The 17126-nt window shown below is 45.1% G+C and overlaps 2 protein-coding genes across 3 annotated transcripts; one reads left to right on the top strand and one right to left on the bottom strand.

Moving 5' to 3' along the window:
- Positions 1–35: 35 nt before the first annotated feature.
- cln6b (CLN6 transmembrane ER protein b) lies at positions 36–9995 on the bottom strand. Of its 2 annotated transcripts, none has more exons than XM_026172404.2 (9): positions 9856–9995; positions 8681–8846; positions 7469–7589; positions 7122–7220; positions 6845–7033; positions 6216–6271; positions 5875–5997; positions 866–994; positions 36–504 (listed from the first exon to the last, which is right to left on the bottom strand). In XM_026172404.2, exons 2-9 carry the CDS (start codon positions 8758–8760, stop codon positions 357–359), a joined length of 945 nt encoding a protein of 314 aa, XP_026028189.1. In that variant the 5' UTR covers positions 8761–8846; positions 9856–9995; the 3' UTR covers positions 36–356. The 2 variants fall into 2 exon arrangements, with proteins under 2 accessions (XP_026028189.1, XP_026028188.1); XM_026172403.2 differs by having other exon boundaries at positions 36–493.
- fem1b (fem-1 homolog b) lies at positions 9735–17021 on the top strand. The gene is made up of 2 exons (XM_026172400.2): positions 9735–10605; positions 12923–17021. The coding sequence occupies exons 1-2, from the start codon at positions 10358–10360 to the stop codon at positions 14556–14558; spliced, it is 1884 nt and encodes a 627-aa protein (XP_026028185.1). The 5' UTR covers positions 9735–10357; the 3' UTR covers positions 14559–17021.
- The last annotated feature ends 105 nt before the right edge of the window (positions 17022–17126 follow it).

Raw genomic sequence — 17126 nt, 5'->3', positions numbered from 1 at the left:
AAGAAGGTTAAATTAAAAGATCTGAGAACTGAGACTTTGGGTATTCAGATACATTTACTTGGTTCAGTTTTATTCACATATATATCCACGCATATTTAAACAAATATTTGATTTTATATATTTCAGCTGCATTTTTCATGTTTCTTAGGGAAAATCCTTGAGCGTGAGCTGAGGAGAATGAATATTTTTGGTGGTTTGTGAGCTGCTTTCAGTCTTTGTATCCCAGTAATAAACAGGTGGAAAAGTGTGGATGCTGTGAGGCTGTATTTCTTATATCCAGTGAAAACCATAAACAGTTTCATCATGGCGTTCCTGTGATTCTGCGACAGATCCTCATTCTTCTCCTTCTAACTCCGTCATATGTGGCTCATCTGGTGGAGGTGGAGCGTGTAGACGGTGCAGGGCCGTGGGATGTAGATCAGTCCGGGGACTGTCGTCCTCAGGATGCTGTCGTTCCACAGACAGGCCACCCAGATCGCCACCAGGATCAGAGCTGCAGAGAAACTATCAGCACAGAGTCAAACAAAGGACATCTTATGTAGGAGTTTGCAGGAAGGCAGCAACCACTCAACAAGCAGTTGGGAAATGCTCATTTTCCCCAGCGTGTCACCAAACAGTCGCCTGTGTGAGCGGAGCTTTGGGCCCACAGATGGAGAAGAAAAGGGTGGAGGACAGTGAAAACGAGCCGTCTGCGTTAATGATGTGAGATGTTGTTTTAACTATTATTGATCCTGAGAGCCTGAATGAGTCGGTGTATTACCAACTTAACCTTGAACCTTTAATGTTGGTCGACTAAAAACCTGAAAACATAATTATTTATGTTTCCCAGTTTGCTCATTCGCTGCGTTTTCTCTTTTTTTTTTACCTGTAGAACATGAAAAGCCCATCACTGTTGAGAAACAAGCCCCGCCTCCTCTGATGCATCACTGTAGTGGTCATGGCGAAGAAGGTGAAGGTGAAGAGGATGAAGGTCTGTCCTTCTGTGATTAAATACCTGTCGCCAGGGACAAAGAGAAGCATAACCAATCAGCTCAGTGGCTCCATCAGGTGGCCGGTGGGTGAAGTCGCCCTGCAAACGTCCACTGGTGTAAGCAGACCAAGCCGCTTCAGGGATCATTTCAGGGGAGGAGCCAGTCGGTTCGTTTTGAAGCTGTTTTTCTATAGGTGAGTGTGAGGAAGCTTCCTGCCATGTTAAAAATGTGTTTTCCACTCAGTTTCAGTGTAATTCTAACTGACCAGAGTGCAACATAAGTGCACATCGGGCAGTTTTCCACCGTGTGTGTTTCAGTAAGGTGACCCTATTTTGATTTTCAATAAATAGGACACTTGGACCAGTCATGAAGAACTTTAATAACACTGTTTCATATTTAAACTATGCTTTCTCTGTACGGTTAATGAATGGTGACATAAAAAAGGTCATATAGGCTTTTACAAGTCAACGAGTGCAAAAAAAGAGGACGGTCGGTCACCGTAGTTACAGTGAATCACAATCGTTTGAAACTTCCTGCATCCGCCAGCAACCTTTTGCTATCCAGCTGCAGAACGCACTTTGTCTCCGTCACACTCAGAGGTCTGAGGCTTTCACTATTTGTGTGTCAGAAAAATGATGAATTTTAGGTTTGTGTGTGAAAACAGCCATTCACCTGTTTGATGCATTTATGTTGAAGGGAGCAGTGAACTGAAAAAGTTGCTTTAATTTAACAGCAGAGAACGAGAAAAGGTTTAAAAACTGCAACCAGCAGAAGCACAAAGTAAAACACTCGTTTGGTATTTAAAGGTCTGAGTCGACCTTCACTCGCTTCTTGAATTCTGTCCTCACTGCATAAACCAGGAAGTCAGCAACACCTGAGAAGCAGCTAATCAATTATTACTAACAGCTGGAGGTGATCACACACACACACACACACACAGCCTCAGGTGGTTGGGTATTGTTCTTCAACTATTTACAGGTGAGTTCAGCTGTTACCTGGTGGGAGGACAGCCAGCAGATTAAAGCAAAACTTTCAAATGTCCGAAATTCAACATAATGAAGATTTAACTTATAAGAGTTCTAATTACTGATATTTCTTTATTAAAACTCAAAATATCCACGATTATCTGTGACTTCAGCTGTGACCTGTGATTAAAACAAATATTTAAAAAATGATAATATTATTTTATCACTTAGCTTCAGTCCAACTCGGCCACCACAAAGGTCATTTTTGTCCATAAAGAAGCAAATATGGCGTCTTAAACTAAAAATAAAAACATGCTTTTATTTTATACTCACGCACTAGTCAAAATTCATTCTGTATATTTTTCACGTCCACGCGTCTAAACTGTGTGTGTGCCGCTGTGATTGTATACTGGGAGAATATTTCATGCTCTGTAACTTCAAAGCTTCTCCGTTGTGTTCGTTGTTTCTGCTGCTGGGAGCCACCTGACCCCTGAGCTCTTTAGATCTTCTTAATTATGAATGAATTTAATTTTGTTCTGCCTGGCTGGCTGTGTGAGTGAGTGTCTCAAAAATATGGAAATGTCCTGGAGTAAAGTCGAGAATGAGCCTCTGCACGTCTGACTCTCACACAATACACAAACCTCTCACTGCAGACTAAATGCAGATTTATGTACCTGCTGCTGGACTTTTTTAATTACTACTTTCAGCCAACACAGGTTTCACTTGGTGCCTCCATCTGTTAGCTACTTTGGGTTTAAATAGAAAACTCTGTGGTTAATGTTCCTCTGAGATGAAAATAACAGCTTATTTGATGCTCAGTCATCCAGGTAAGGAAATCCCAGAAAGCCCACTGAAGACGCTACGTCCAGTTTTCAGTGGGAGAAACGGTCCGTCACTCATCCAGGTGACCTCTTGGTGTTGAAACATGTACCTGCAGACTATTCACACCTACAGGCCAGTGGCCACGCCTTCAATGATGAGGATGTAACATCCTGGACAGGGAGGAACGCTGGTTTGAAGGCGGAGTCAAGGAGGCCATTTATGTGAAAAGGGTAGAGACCATCTCTGAATGGAGGAGGGGCCTAAGGGTACATCTGTCACCATCTTACAATGCTGGCCATTGATTGGTGGTCAAGACAGTTTGCATATTATTGATCAAGGAAGTGACCTCACAGCCCATTGTTCCTTCAGTGGGCTGGTTTCAGTCATTATGCAAATGTCCTGTTTCTAAGGTTGGAAAGCTGCAGTCAGCTGAGACTGAAGACGTCACCTGATGATGACGAAGCGTTGATGATGTGTTTTCGATGTCTTGGCTCTCACAGGGCAGACGGACGCATTTCATCCAGTGGCGTGTCTAGAAAATTTTTGTTGGGGGGGCCAGGTAGGGGCACAGATTTGGAGAAGGGTGGCAGATGTAATTGGCAGATAATGTTTTTAAAAAAAAATTCTACCAACCCTTAACCATAATTCAATAATCCTATAAACCTAATAACCAAATGCACTTTTAACTCTTATTAGAATGAGATTTTAACCACTACGGTGCAAAGTTTTTAGATACTGCGTTGATAAAGTACAAGAGATACAATCAGTGCTTTGTCAGTGTTTACTCAGCATTCAAGGACAGCAATATTTGCATAGTATTTTTACTGACATATACTGCACATATGTTTTGGGCAAAAACATTTTTGAATATTAAAATACGAACATTTGTAGCAAACAATTGACAAATTAGCCAATGCCAATGCAAAACTTTATCTGCCTGTTAAAAAAAGAAGATAATCTTCTCACAAACTGGTGTTTGATTTTGAAACAGGAAAAAAGTGGGGAAACAAATGAAAAGACTAACATTTGAATAAAACCTGAAAGCAAGTAAATACTTTCTATGCTGCCTTATGGTAAACTGTGGTAATATTGATAAAGAACAACACTGGCTGATGATGAAATACATTCAGCTGGCATGGTGACACTGCCAGTATTAACCTGCAGGGCTGGACTGGGACAGAAAATCGGGCATTTTGACTACAGACCGGCCCACCAGGTATTAAAGCCATAAAGCCTTTGAATGAAAACAAACCCTGTTGTGACAGTGATGTACAGTCTTTTTGGTATATGTATGATTTCTATACATTTTACGTCAGATAAAAACTTTGGTTGTAAGATTTAGATAATTATTTAATAAAAGCTAGATATTTTAAATGAGAATAGGAAAGAAAAGTATTTCTTTGTGCCCCCTTTCCCTGTTAATGCCCTACCTGGCCCCCTGGCAAAACTTTGCTAGACCTGCCCCTGCACAGTTACCAGCTGTCAGCTACATAAAAAAGGATCCTGGTGGGTGGTCTTCACGTTTCCCTCTCACCAGATATCCAAACCGACATCATGACCAGCAGCTTTACAGCTGTGGCTCCAGCAAACATCAGCTGATACTAGAAATTAATATTAAATAAATTCTAACAACAGCCGATCAAGCTTAAACGTGCTGCTGTTGTTTAGCGTGACATCTGCTGGTTTCCTCTTTCTGGCGCAAAGTGGGCGATAAACAAACAAGAGAGAAAAGCCGATCAGCTGATCATTGATCAGTTTCATGATTGAAGTAGCAACAGGAGAGGGAGGATGAGAGAAGAGGCAGCTGTGCAGCGTAAAGACAGAATAAATCCAGCTTTGTGTCTTTTTCCATTCTAGCTGAAGTTCGGGACAAACTGCGTCTCTTCTCAGCTCAATATGAAATGAGGGACCATTCCATTTTTAAGGAGCCGTTGGCAACTCTACTAACCTTATGAATAAAATAAAGTTCACTATCAGTAACATCATAGCACCACCCAGCTGTATAAAAACTCCGTCAAACTGGCTAGAACGCAGTACGAGTTATTGCAACTGACAGTAAAAAGTCAGCAACATGAAAATAAACTCCACCTAAACTTGGTTTATATCTGACCCAGATAGACTGCAGGTCATAACTTCTTACCTGAAGTTCAGTTCACCTGACACTCGGACTGGTGGCTGCCTCGGGGCTCTCCTCCTGCCTCCCCTTCCCTCATCCACCTGCTGCCTCTGTGGAAGCCCCGCCATAGCCACCACCAAACAACTGAGTTATTTCTACACATCGACCTGCATCTGGCCAATCCACCACCTCTCATTGTTCATGCCATTACAAAAAAAATAAAAAATAAGTCAAATAAGCCCGATGGCCAGTCCAGCTATGTTAACCTGCAACCAAATCTGCAGCTCCATACAGCAATGTTACGACTTAGATTATATCTTATAACTCATAACTCTTATGTTAGCTCCCCTCAGTAGCATACTGTCTGAAATATTCCACAGCTGCAATAATTCTTTAAGTGTTATTTTTTCCTTGGTATTCTAATTTCGCCGAAGTTTACTAAACTCAACAAACTTAATATTACTTACCGGGACATTTATTCTGTCCTCATTTTCTTTCACCGAAAAATTGTTTCCTGCAGTGACGTCTTTCGTGCTTGGCTCTCCTACCTTTGCTAACGTGATGCGCATAGCGCAGAAGCCGATGCTGCATTCACTTACACTCGGATATCTGAGCGTCACCGTGAAAACATAATCGGACATTTGATATTTGATTGAATTTTATTGTTTTGCCTTTGGGGTGGCACCTGGGGTGGCCAGTCTGGTTGGGGGGGTGGCCTGTGCCCCCCCAGGCCACCCCGCTGGACACGCCATTGATTTCATCAAAACTGGCAATTATTATTCCAAGTTGCTCTTTTTCTTTAAAACTCTGGATTAACGTTGCTGCACGCCTGTAAGCTGCTTTGCAACCCACCTCCAGCCCTTCACATGCTGTTTATGAGCTAAATTAGTATCAGTAAAACCTAAAAGTAAGTTTTGTTCTTCCCTCAGATATTTGCAGGGACTGAACTTTAAGCACGGACAGAGCATGTGCAGAGGATGTTGTAGTAAAGCAGACTGACCAGTAGTAGGCAGCGTTTGGAGCGAGTAGCATCCACGCTGACGGTGGCATCCTCTCCTCCTGCTCCCTGCGACTGAAACAACCATTGAAGAAGAGCACGAGGACGAGGAAGAAAGGGACGTACCTAAGGAGGAAAACGATCCTCGTTACAAGAATAAATGTCAAACATCGACATCGTCTGCTCTTTTGTTGAAAAATCGCTTTTCCTTTGAATTTAAAGCTGCATTTGTTTTTGTCTGTTTTGCAACATTTTTCTGTACTTGTGCTTAATTATAATTATACATTTTTGTCCGCATGTGGAGTCATCGCTTAACACAACACAACAGCTTTTTCTCTTCTTACCACATCATGTGACCAACAGTGTCATCGTAGTGAAACAGCAGCTCAAAGACGTCGACCTGAAAAACACAAAAACTTTATGAACACGAATCAATTTTATTCATTTATTTGTTTTATTTCTCAAATAGCAGATGATGCATCAGTCATTCAACTGTTTCCCCAAGTTCAGATTCACATGTGTCCTCGGGTCTGCGGCGCTGTTCGTCCATCTGGAAGGTTTTGGTGTCAGCTGTCAGATTTCTGCTGCCTTCTGTATGAAGATCAGTGGAGGTTTCTTACATTCTACTTTCTCTGAACCACACTTCACTCACCAGCTTAGACTGAAGGATCAGAATCAATGTGTCAGAAACAGACCTGGAGTCCTTTAAATTCTCACTGTGTTGTTGTGCATTCAGTTCAGATTGTAATGGGGACGAGCTGAACTCTGTATCAGGAGAACAAGTGTTCAGCTTCAGTTTCACTAAATCTGACTCACACCGAGGGAGGATGAGGAGGAGGAGGAGCGGTTCGGTTCTTACAGAAGGATCTCAGCTCAAGGACCCCCTCCTGAGCTCAGATGTATATTTTCCCACCGTTCACGGTCCGGGGTCCTCTCACTGTTTGTTATTCGGTCTTTCGAGTGCAGCACCTACCAGGGCCGAAGGTTTGAGGTTCCTCATTATTGGATTCTCTCTAACAGGCAGGTGCAGCTGGTAACCAATCAGCAGCAGGCGTCTCGTGATGGAGTCTGCCACCAAGTGAAGGGTGGTTCCCATGGAAACGGCGATGATGCCAAGGCGGACGGCGAGGCCCGGGAGCATCCAGGGGCTGCGTTCAAGCATCTGAGACGGAGCAAAGTCAATTAAAACTCAGAAAATCGACACCAAAGGAGTTCGTCATGTGGGATAGCCTGAGGCGCGTCACAGTTACTTTGAGAAGTATGAGCGGAGCCGTGACGTTGTACAGGAAGTGGAGATGGTCTGCAACCCCAGGATGCTGCAGAGGGAGCCAATCGGCAGGGAGGACGAGCTGCCAAAAACAAGACACTTCATGGTTAGGTTTTCCCAACATTATTCCACTAATGCTTTATTATTATAATTATTATTATTATTATTCCAATGCAAATGAGCGAGGTGGCGTCTTAATGAAAATATAGCGACGACTGAAAGCGATCACGTTTCAGCAGCAGAACAAAACAGATGCTGAATGTCCTGTTAGGCTCCCTCTGGGTGAAAATAGAAAGTCCCGAAATTAAGCGCTAGTCATCGTTTTGTTACCATGACGACAGGACGGCCAACATCCAGGATCCAATTCTGGAAGGTGAAGCTGAGCCAGAGGTCTAGGTGGAAGCGAGGCCTCGGCAGAACCGCCTCCACCTGCGTGGAACCGGCCGAGCGGCTGCAGGACACAGAGACGAGCGGAGGAACGTAAACGCACCGTTAACACAGAAAAAACATAGAAGCAGCTGAAACAGGAAGACGGGAAAATGGGAGCTCGGTGATTGCAAAAGGTGAAAAATGTCTCCAGCCTTCACAGGTTACGGACGTCAGGAGGTCTGAAACAACAGCACAGAGCCTGTTTGAAGGGAGGCTGCAGTGGACTCTGACTCTCAGACTTATACGAGCTTATACTGACTAGTTTAAGAGAATGGGTCCTATGAATAAAAAGAGCTTGTCTTCCATTGAAGTTAAATTGATATTCAGACCTGTCTGAAATCTCACAGAGCCCTCGTCTGGGCGCACACGCTGGACTGATCTCAGGAGCTGAGTTATGGATGTGGAGCGGGCTCCTGAGGTAAACTGGTCCTGGATGAGGGCCCAGAGGGCCACACAGAAGAAATCAAGTGCCCTGACCCTGGAGCCAGGACTGGGGAGGAGGGGCCACCTTTCTCTGGGCCAGGGGTGTCAAACAAAAGGTCTGGGGGCCAAAAGTGGCCCAGCAAAGACCCAAATCTGGTCAAATGAACAGCTCTGGATGTGTTAAAGCAGACGTAAGTGTTGGTTTTAAACATTTTTTACAAGTTTTACAGAAACAGACAATCAACTAACAGAAGTTCCTGTTTTTTCACAATCGAAGAAGTTTATTATTTTCATCATGAGGCACAGTTAAAAATGTAGTTTATTTCTCACACGTTTTAGAGTTGTGCTGATAGATATTTCTTTCATTTACTACAGCAGCGTTTCTTTATCATGAGGTGTTTTCAGGAAAGTCGGACTAACAGGAGGCCCTGAGCTGAATCTGGAATACTTTTATGAGCCCTGAGGAGAACTCAAGGACATGGACGAATAGATGGATGCAAGGATGGATGGCACAGTTTAGAGGTTAAAATTTTCATCTAATCTCATGAATTAATTAGTAAATAAATAAATTAGATGTTTCTGTAGAGGCGTCTGCAGATGTCTTTTAATCATTGGTCCAAAGCTGTGACATTAATTAAAGGTGAATAACTGATTATGGGTGGGAATTATGAGAAATTGAACTGCACAAACCTGCACATGAAAGCTGCTGCACGCAGAGCTGGGTTCTCTCTCTTCCTCGTGGACGTCTTCGTGTCTGTCCGTAAAGTCATATTCTCTGCGTTATTGTCCTTTTCATTCCCACCGAGGTGTCAGTCCCACAGCGAGCACCGGTGCTCCAGAAACGGTTTCTCTTCATCTGAAATAAATCAAAGCAAATGATTTCACCAGCACAAACACAGAGCTTCTACAGGAAGTCCATCCATCAGGTTAATCTGTCAGCAGATTAGCATTAATCTGCACAAACCCCCCTCCCAGTTTTTATTAGATTAATCTGGTTTAGATGAGCTGATCTCAGATCTTATGGTCCTGGAGTTCAGTGTAAAGAGATAAAACCTCAAAAACATGTTTTCATTTTACTGAAAAGGAAAAAATGAACCTGCAGCATCTGACTGAGCAGAGCTCAGACTGAGCTTGCTCTGCTGAAAGTCAGCACTTTGTAGTTTGAACTGCTTTCAGGTGACATCAGGCTGACTGGGACAGTACAGCTATAGCTCATCTTTTCACCTGCCGAGTGAAAGTAAAAAACCCAAACTTTGAAACCACATAATCACAACTACATTTTTTAAGCAGTCAAACAGTCTCAAAATGAATCTGCCTGAAATGCAGCATAAAATCAGGGAATGTACAGAACATAACGGATTAATGGCCTCTCAAAAAAAACACCACACTCACACTTTAATAAGTGTTAGAGAAAAAAACTGTATGGCAATTAATAAGAAAGAAATTGATTAATGACACATATCAAAAATTAATAATATAAAAATTGCAAATTTACCACAACTTGACACAAAAATTTAAAATAAGCAAAAGAAAAACTGGAAGATTTCCTTTTTAAAAATGTGAAAAATAATAATAATAATAATAATAATAATAATAATAATAATAATAATAATAATAATAATAATAATAAATTATAGGCAATTTAAAAAACAAACTACGAAATATATGAAATATTTAGACAAATTTCAAAATAATCTGAAGCTTGGGAAATTAATGGCAAAAAATATCTATATAATTTTTTTTTTAATCTTAATTTAAAATTCAAGTTAAAGTCATTATTTTATACTAAACCAATTCAAATGGATATCTCGTGATTATCCTGACGGTTTTTGTTTTGATGAGCAGATGCAGTAATTGACCCGGACCAGAGGGTGGCGCTGCAGTGCGGGCCCTCTCGCGGTGAGCAGCAGAAGAAGAGGCGGGAACAGAAGTTGCTGGAGAACGTTCCTGTCGGAGGTGTTTTAAAGCGGAAACTTCCGTGAACGCTGAAATCAGCTGTTTGTTTCTGAGTGTTTGACGCTGCGGGACGTCGTTTTTATTTTCAGCAACAACAGGAGGTGTCATTTATCTGACCTTTGACCTCAGACACGCTTTGGAAGCCGCTCGCTGACGTTAGCAGTTAGCCTTCGGAGCTAACCGGTCCACTCGCTCTGCTGCTGCCCGGAGACTCACACCCAGAGTCCAGTGCTTATAGTCAAACCAGCCGGGACCTCTGAACGTTTCCTCCGGGGCTGTAGGTAGGACAGAGCCGTTTCATGTCACCCCCGGGGCCGGTGTGGACTCTTTAATGGGAGGCGGATCGCTCCGGGGGAGTGGACGCTGTCAGTTTGGAAGAACGCGGAGCTCCTGGCTTCCTCTCGGGCTCTCATGGAGTCTCTGGCCGGGTATGTGTACAAGGCTGCCAGCGAGGGCCGAGTCCTGACCCTGGCCGCGCTGCTGCTGAACCACTCCGAGGCGGAGACGCAGTTCCTGCTGAGCTACGTGACCCACCTGAGCGGCCAGAGGTCCACCCCGCTGATCATCGCGGCGCGGAACGGCCACGACAAGGTGGTCCGGCTCCTCCTGGACCACTACAAGGTGGACACCGAGCAGACCGGCACGGTTCGGTTTGACGGGTACGAGCTCACCCGAGGCTACCTGCGCTCCACAGCCAGGTTTATTACTCAGATATCACCAGTTTCATGAAGTCAGGCAGGACAGAGGTCACGCAAAACTCAAAGTGTTTGTTAAAAGAAAAACCGAGTTTACAGAAATTCGTCTGATGTAGTTTGACTGGTCCTCACCTGCTAACCTGCTGCACCAGCTTATGTCCACAGCAGCTTTCATATAGTGCCCTAAATAAGTGTCAATCAAACTAATCTTGGGAAATGAATAAACTTAACAGAAGTTAACAGAAACAAAACTGGTGCATTTGTGAAAAAAGGGTCAGAGGTTAAAAATGGAAAAAGTCTGACATGATGATGGAGAACTAATAAGACATTTTTGTTGGAAACAGTTTTAGAGGATGTTTAAAAAGGACAGTTATTACATTTTACAGCTGTTAGCTGCTGTTAGTCTGCATTAGTGAAACTGTTTGAAATGGATCTGTCGTTGTTGGAGGAGGAGGAGAGCGGGATGATGAAGGCGTACATGTGTGAAAGTCATAGTATGGTCTGACAGCGGTTTGTGGTGTTTGGGGATAAGTCGTACTCTGTGCGGGCGTCTCTGATCACATACATAAAATGTGATCAGGTGAAAAGACGATTTCCATCTCGGCCACTGTATTCCACTTCCACACGCTGCGAACCATATATACCGTATATTTTAATGGATTAATTCTAAGTTGATTCAAATTCAAATTTTATTTGTCACGTACACAGTCATACACAGTACGATATGTAGTGAAATGCTTGGACAACTGCTCGTGACCTAAAGAAAACAAAAAAAGGAAAAGGCTATGAATAAGATAGGAAATAAATATGAAAAATTAAAAAGGGTAAATTTTACTAGGAAGGAATAAAATATAAATTAAGGTTAAAAATGAAATAACTGTACAACACAAATTAGAATGAAGGGCAAATTTAACTGGGAGAATAAGATAAAATATATAAATTAAAGTTGAAAATAAAATAACTGTACAACAAAATACACAATATAGAACTATATAAGAATGTATGAAGAAATATAAATAAATATATACACAATAACAGCAGCTGTACAAGTATTAACCGGAAATGAAGAATATAATGTCCAGTGTTGTGCGATCCACATTATGTCTTGTGCAGTGCAAATATGCTTAAAGTGATTTAAGTGATGAAGTGAAAACAAAGTCCAGAAAGTCCAGTGTGTGTGTAAGAACTGTATGTGTGGGTCAGTACTGTGTGGTGGTGTGATTGAGAGACCGTATCGCCTGCGGGAAGAAGCTCCTCCTCAGTCTCTCTGTGTTGGTCTTCAGGGAGCGGAATCGCTTTCCTGACCTCAGCAGAGAGAACAGTCTGTTGTTGGGATGGCTGAGGTCCTTCACCATCTTCCTGGCCTTGGTCCAGCACCGCCTGCTGTAGATTGAGTGCAGGTCAGGGAGGGGTGATGCGAACACATCAAGAGGATATATATGAATACTATAATCTGGTTTCTATCAAATACTCTAAAAAAATGAGGTACTGTATGTTTACCGTTATATAAGCGATCTGTTTCACTGCAGCGAGGTCTGCCTGTAAACGTGCTGTTAAATGTTCTTCAGTGCTTTACGTGATGAGGCTGAAGGCTCGGTTAGATAATCAGAGCACCTTTGAAGTGATAAGAGAATCCGGATCACGGGGAAATACCAGGTTTCTGTTTCATTTTAAAAGCATTGAAACCAAAAGCTTCATTCAGCGGCTCTTTACCTCAGCAGAAGGTGTTTGCTTTTTAAATTATTCCTCGTTTAATGAGCAGTTTGTCAGGAAACAGATGAGCAGCCTGAGGGGTCGACATGCTGCAGGTCTGCTGCCGCTATCCAAACGTGACGGTTCAGAGTCTCCGTGGAACGGCACAAAGACCGCGGCGTTTTATCTCTGATGGTTCAAACATCTCGTGGAGGTCGACAGATGTATTCAAAGCATGTCTGTGTCCTCTGGTCCTCAGTCATCAACGTCACAGTCAGTCCCACTGTGTGCTCTCTGCAGTAAAGGAAGAGGGCGCGCTTGATTCATAACCAGACAAAAGAGAGCTTGAATTTTACTGAGATTGTTCTGTTTTCATGAGTTTTGGTAAACTGACACCTGCTCTACGTAAACGGCTTTCATTTAGAAAACACTGAATGGGTGAAGGACAGAACTCCTGAAAATTACAATTCAACCAACAGTTGAATCTGTTTTTATTGTTCTTGTAGTCGTTACTGTCGTTGTTGTTTGAATCGTGACCATTTATCCGGAGGATGATGACACGTTAACGTTTGTTGTCTCTGGCCTGCAGCTACGTCATCGACGGTGCCACGGCGCTGTGGTGTGCAGCCGGCGCAGGACACTTCGAGGTGGTGCGTCTTCTGGTGAGTCACCACGCCAACGTCAACCACACCACCATCACAAACTCCACCCCCCTGCGAGCCGCCTGCTTCGACGGGCGTCTGGACATCGTTCGCTACCTGGTGGAGCACAACGCCGACATCAGCATCACCAACAAGTTCAACAACACCTGTCTGATGATTGCCGCCTACAAAGGCCACACGGAGGTGGTGAGGTTCCTGTTGGAGAAGGGGGCGGACCCCAACGCCAAGGCCCACTGCGGGGCCACCGCGCTGCACTTTGCAGCTGAGGCAGGACATCTGGACATTGTCAAAGAGCTGATGCAATGCCAGGCATCCATGGTGGTGAACGGGCACGGCATGACGCCGCTGAAAGTGGCGGCGGAGAGCTGCAAGGCTGACGTGGTGGAGCTGCTGCTGGCGCACGCCGACTGCGACCCTCACAGCCGCATCGAGGCCCTGGAGCTGCTGGGCGCCTCGTTCGCCAACGACAGGGAGAACTACGACATACAGAGGACGTACCACTACCTCCACGCGGCCATGATGGAGCGCTACCGCGATCCAGACAACAACATCACCAAGGAACTGTTCCCAGCCGTCGAGGCTTACGGAGGGCGCCGCGAGTGTCAAACGCTGCAGGACCTGGAGGCCATCAGGGTGGACCGCGACGCCCTGCACATGGAGGGACTGATGATCCGAGAGCGGATCCTGGGCTCGGACAATATCGACGTGTCGCATCCGATAATCTACCGTGGCGCCGTCTACGCTGACAACATGGAGTTTGAACAGTGCATCAAGCTGTGGCTGCACGCCCTCCGCCTGCGGCAGAAAGGAAACCGCAACACGCACAAGGACCTGCTGCGCTTTGCCCAGGTGTTCTCGCAGATGGTCCACCTGAAGGAGCACGTGTCAGCCGCCGCTGTCGAGCAGGTGCTGAGTTGCAGCGTTCTGGAGATTCAGCGCAGCATGGTTCGCGTGGAGGCCGCCGCTGAATCCGAGCTGCCACAGGCCATGGAGAGTTACGAGTCCAACGTCTTCACCTTCCTGTACCTGGCGTGCATCTCCACTAAAACCACCTGCAGCGACGCGCAGCGCGCCGCCATCAACAAGCACATCTACGACCTGATCCAGCTAGATCCGCGGTCACGCGAGGGCGCCTCGCTGCTCCACCTCGCCATCAGCTCCACCACGCCGGTGGATGACTTCCACACCAACGATGTGTGCAGCTTCCCCAACGCGCAGGTCACCAAGCTGCTGATCGACTGCGGCGCGCAGGTCAATGCCATCGACAACGAGGGCAACACGCCGCTGCACGTCATCGTCCAGTACAACCGGCCCATCAGCGACTTCCTCACGCTGCACGCCATCATCATCAACCTAGTGGAGGCCGGCGCGCACACGGATATGACCAACAAGCAGAACAAGACGCCGCTGGACAAGAGCACGACGGGCGTGTCCGAGATCCTGCTGAAGACGCAGATGAAGATGAGCCTCAAGTGCCTGGCGGCGCGCGCCGTCCGGCAGCACCAGATCACGTATCGCAACCAGATCCCCAAAACGCTCGAAGAGTTCGTGGAGTTCCACTGACGCCGGACGATTTTTAAAAACGTTTTTCTAACAGTTCACACGGTGCTGAGGTTGGCAGCTCAGATCGTTTTTTGAGCATTTTTATATAAAAAAAATCTTTTTTTTCTTTTCGGCAGCACCAGGCAGCTTCCTGTTTTGCCTTACCTCTCTGCCAGGAAGCTGCCGCCACGTCGCCGCGATTGTGTAAGAAGAAATGATCGGACCGAAGGAACGAGTGCCTGAAGAGACGCCGCCGGACGACCGAGCTCAACCACCAATCAGCCGTCACGCAGAGGATTATTTTTTAATTGGAGAGAAGTTTTTATTGGGGTTGTTCCTGACTGTGGCGGGTCGAGGCTGAATTCAGACGTCTGCTTCATCACGTTTGAGTTCAACTTTTTCTTCTGGCTCTAAAGAAACTGTGCGGACACTCCTGCTCTGAATCCTTCCACGCCCTTTTATTTATAGTTGTGGGTATTTATTTGGGCAGCGTTCAGCCTTTTTCTCATCAGCTGTGTCGGGTTTTGTTTTTGTTGTTTTTTTTAATGAGATTTCTGATAAAATAACTGCAAATGAGCTGCTTTGACTTCCTCTCACTGTCTGAGAAATTCTAAAAAGAAACAGCATAAAAAATGTCAAAGTTTAGTGTTAGAAAGAAAACAGACGACCTTTACACGGAGTTTCATCAGATTTGTCTGAATGCAGATTTTATGTCCCGATAAAGTTAGTTTTTTTTTTTAGTTAATGGATAAGTACGTGCCAAAAAGCCTCCGCCGAGGGTCGAACTGAGTCTTGAAGCCCAGATTCAGTTGAAGTGTTCAAACCGACGTCTCTCCTGCTGTTGTAGAAATCAGCAGGAGTTACACTTTGATGCCATAACGTGACAAAGTTTTATTTTATTCTAACTTTTGACACCAGGATGTGAAAAGTGAGCCAACAAAAGGCTCGTCAGTCGGTCTCTTACGGTTTAGATAACGAGCACATCTCAAGCTCGCCGTGATGGATGTTTCTCCACGCTGACTCTTGGGAAGCTGCGAGCGTTTCGGGGGCGGGGGACTCGACTGCCGGCGGCCTTCCGACTGACACGTGGGGAGCTGGTGCGGCGTCGCCTGGGCGTTAATGACCATATCTGCGTCACCCTTGCGCACTCGCAGACTTGAAAATTGACCGAGGCGTTGGGGATCTGCAGAACCGCCCGTGGAATTTACTGTAATGTTTTGGCGTTTGTTGAAAGCCTCTCGTGTTGGTGAACGCCCCGCTGCAAGAATCAAAGATTTTAAAACTGGATCTGAAACCAAACAAGGAAAAGAAATCAGTTTTGAGTGCAGGTTTCAGATTTCTGCATCGTAGGCGTCACCTCACCGGGATCAGCAGTGCCTTTAAGTAAAACGTCCGGATAATCCCGACTCGCATCCAGTCTGATGGGCCGTTTCTGGCTTTAAGTTTTAATATGAGCGTCGTTAAAGTGAGTGGTTGAGAAATAAATGGTAATCTTACTCGGTGCTATCGTTTAGCGGTGTGAGACTGGAGTCGGCGGATTAATTTTCCAGATCTGGAGCAGGATCCTCCAGGAGGGACGTTAGAGGATGAAGGTTTTGATCGATGCTCTGCGGGCGTTTTTTGCATTCCTGCCGGATGTTGAATATCGACGCCGCGGCGTTTTATTTATCTGGGAGCAGGTCCGACTCTTCTCACATCCCTCCCCTACTGAAGCTGCCTGTCACTTTATAAACACCTTTAACCCAAACGTCACGTTCGTGAACATTTGTGCTCAGGTCGTTGAGCTTTAGATGCTCGCTAAGGCCCGGCCTGTTTGGTCCAAAGTGAGGATGAGACGTTTGAGAGCAAAGCTGTGGATGCTCCAGCAGAGGCCCGCTCTTATTTTCCACACAGGTGCCAAATCTCACCTGCTCTCATGTTTATTGCAATAATGTGATGTTCAAATGTAGACCTGAGGTGGGAATGGTGTGAGATTTAGAAAAGTTTCCTGCTGATGTTTCCTCCTGTGTTTAACATCAGACTTTATTATAACACTTGGGAGGACGGCCAAGCGTTCGGGTTGTTTTACTCTGTTTGGGAGCGCTCGCACCTCAATTGACCGTTAAACATCAGGTTTAACAAGCCGATCATGGTGGAAACTTTCTCGAGGCTCTTCTTGGGCCACCGTTTGGCGTCCTGTAATCAGGTGTTGGAGAGCGTTTGCTCTCCTAATAAAACTCCAGCTTTTATTACCCATGTGCTCACAGGGCATTAGTCTGTGCCATCCACAGAGCTCGTTCTGTTTAATTCATTTTTAATTTCTTACAACTATCATTGCAGGAGTGTTTGTGTCCTGGTGGGACCTTTTTTTCATTAAAAGCAGGTTTCTGTGGCTGAGATGAAGCCAAAGATGCTCAGTGTGCCAGGAAAACGTAAGAGATGTCAGCTGATGGGTACTTCCTGCGGGGTGAATGCTGTTAAATTAAAGTCTTCTGTCTGAGCTCAGCTGCTGTGTCCTGTTGTTGATTTCTTTTCCGTCTTTGAAATTGAAACTGCCAAAATTCAGATGAGTAAAGTGTCCAGGTTCAGGACTGCGGGGTTCCCAGCAAC

Source organism: Astatotilapia calliptera, chromosome 7 (genome assembly GCF_964374335.1).
Source record: "Astatotilapia calliptera chromosome 7, fAstCal68.1, whole genome shotgun sequence".
Taxonomy (NCBI): domain Eukaryota; kingdom Metazoa; phylum Chordata; class Actinopteri; order Cichliformes; family Cichlidae; genus Astatotilapia; species Astatotilapia calliptera.
Note: the sequence above shows the minus strand (reverse complement) of the source record. Positions and strands in the feature narration are given on the sequence as shown.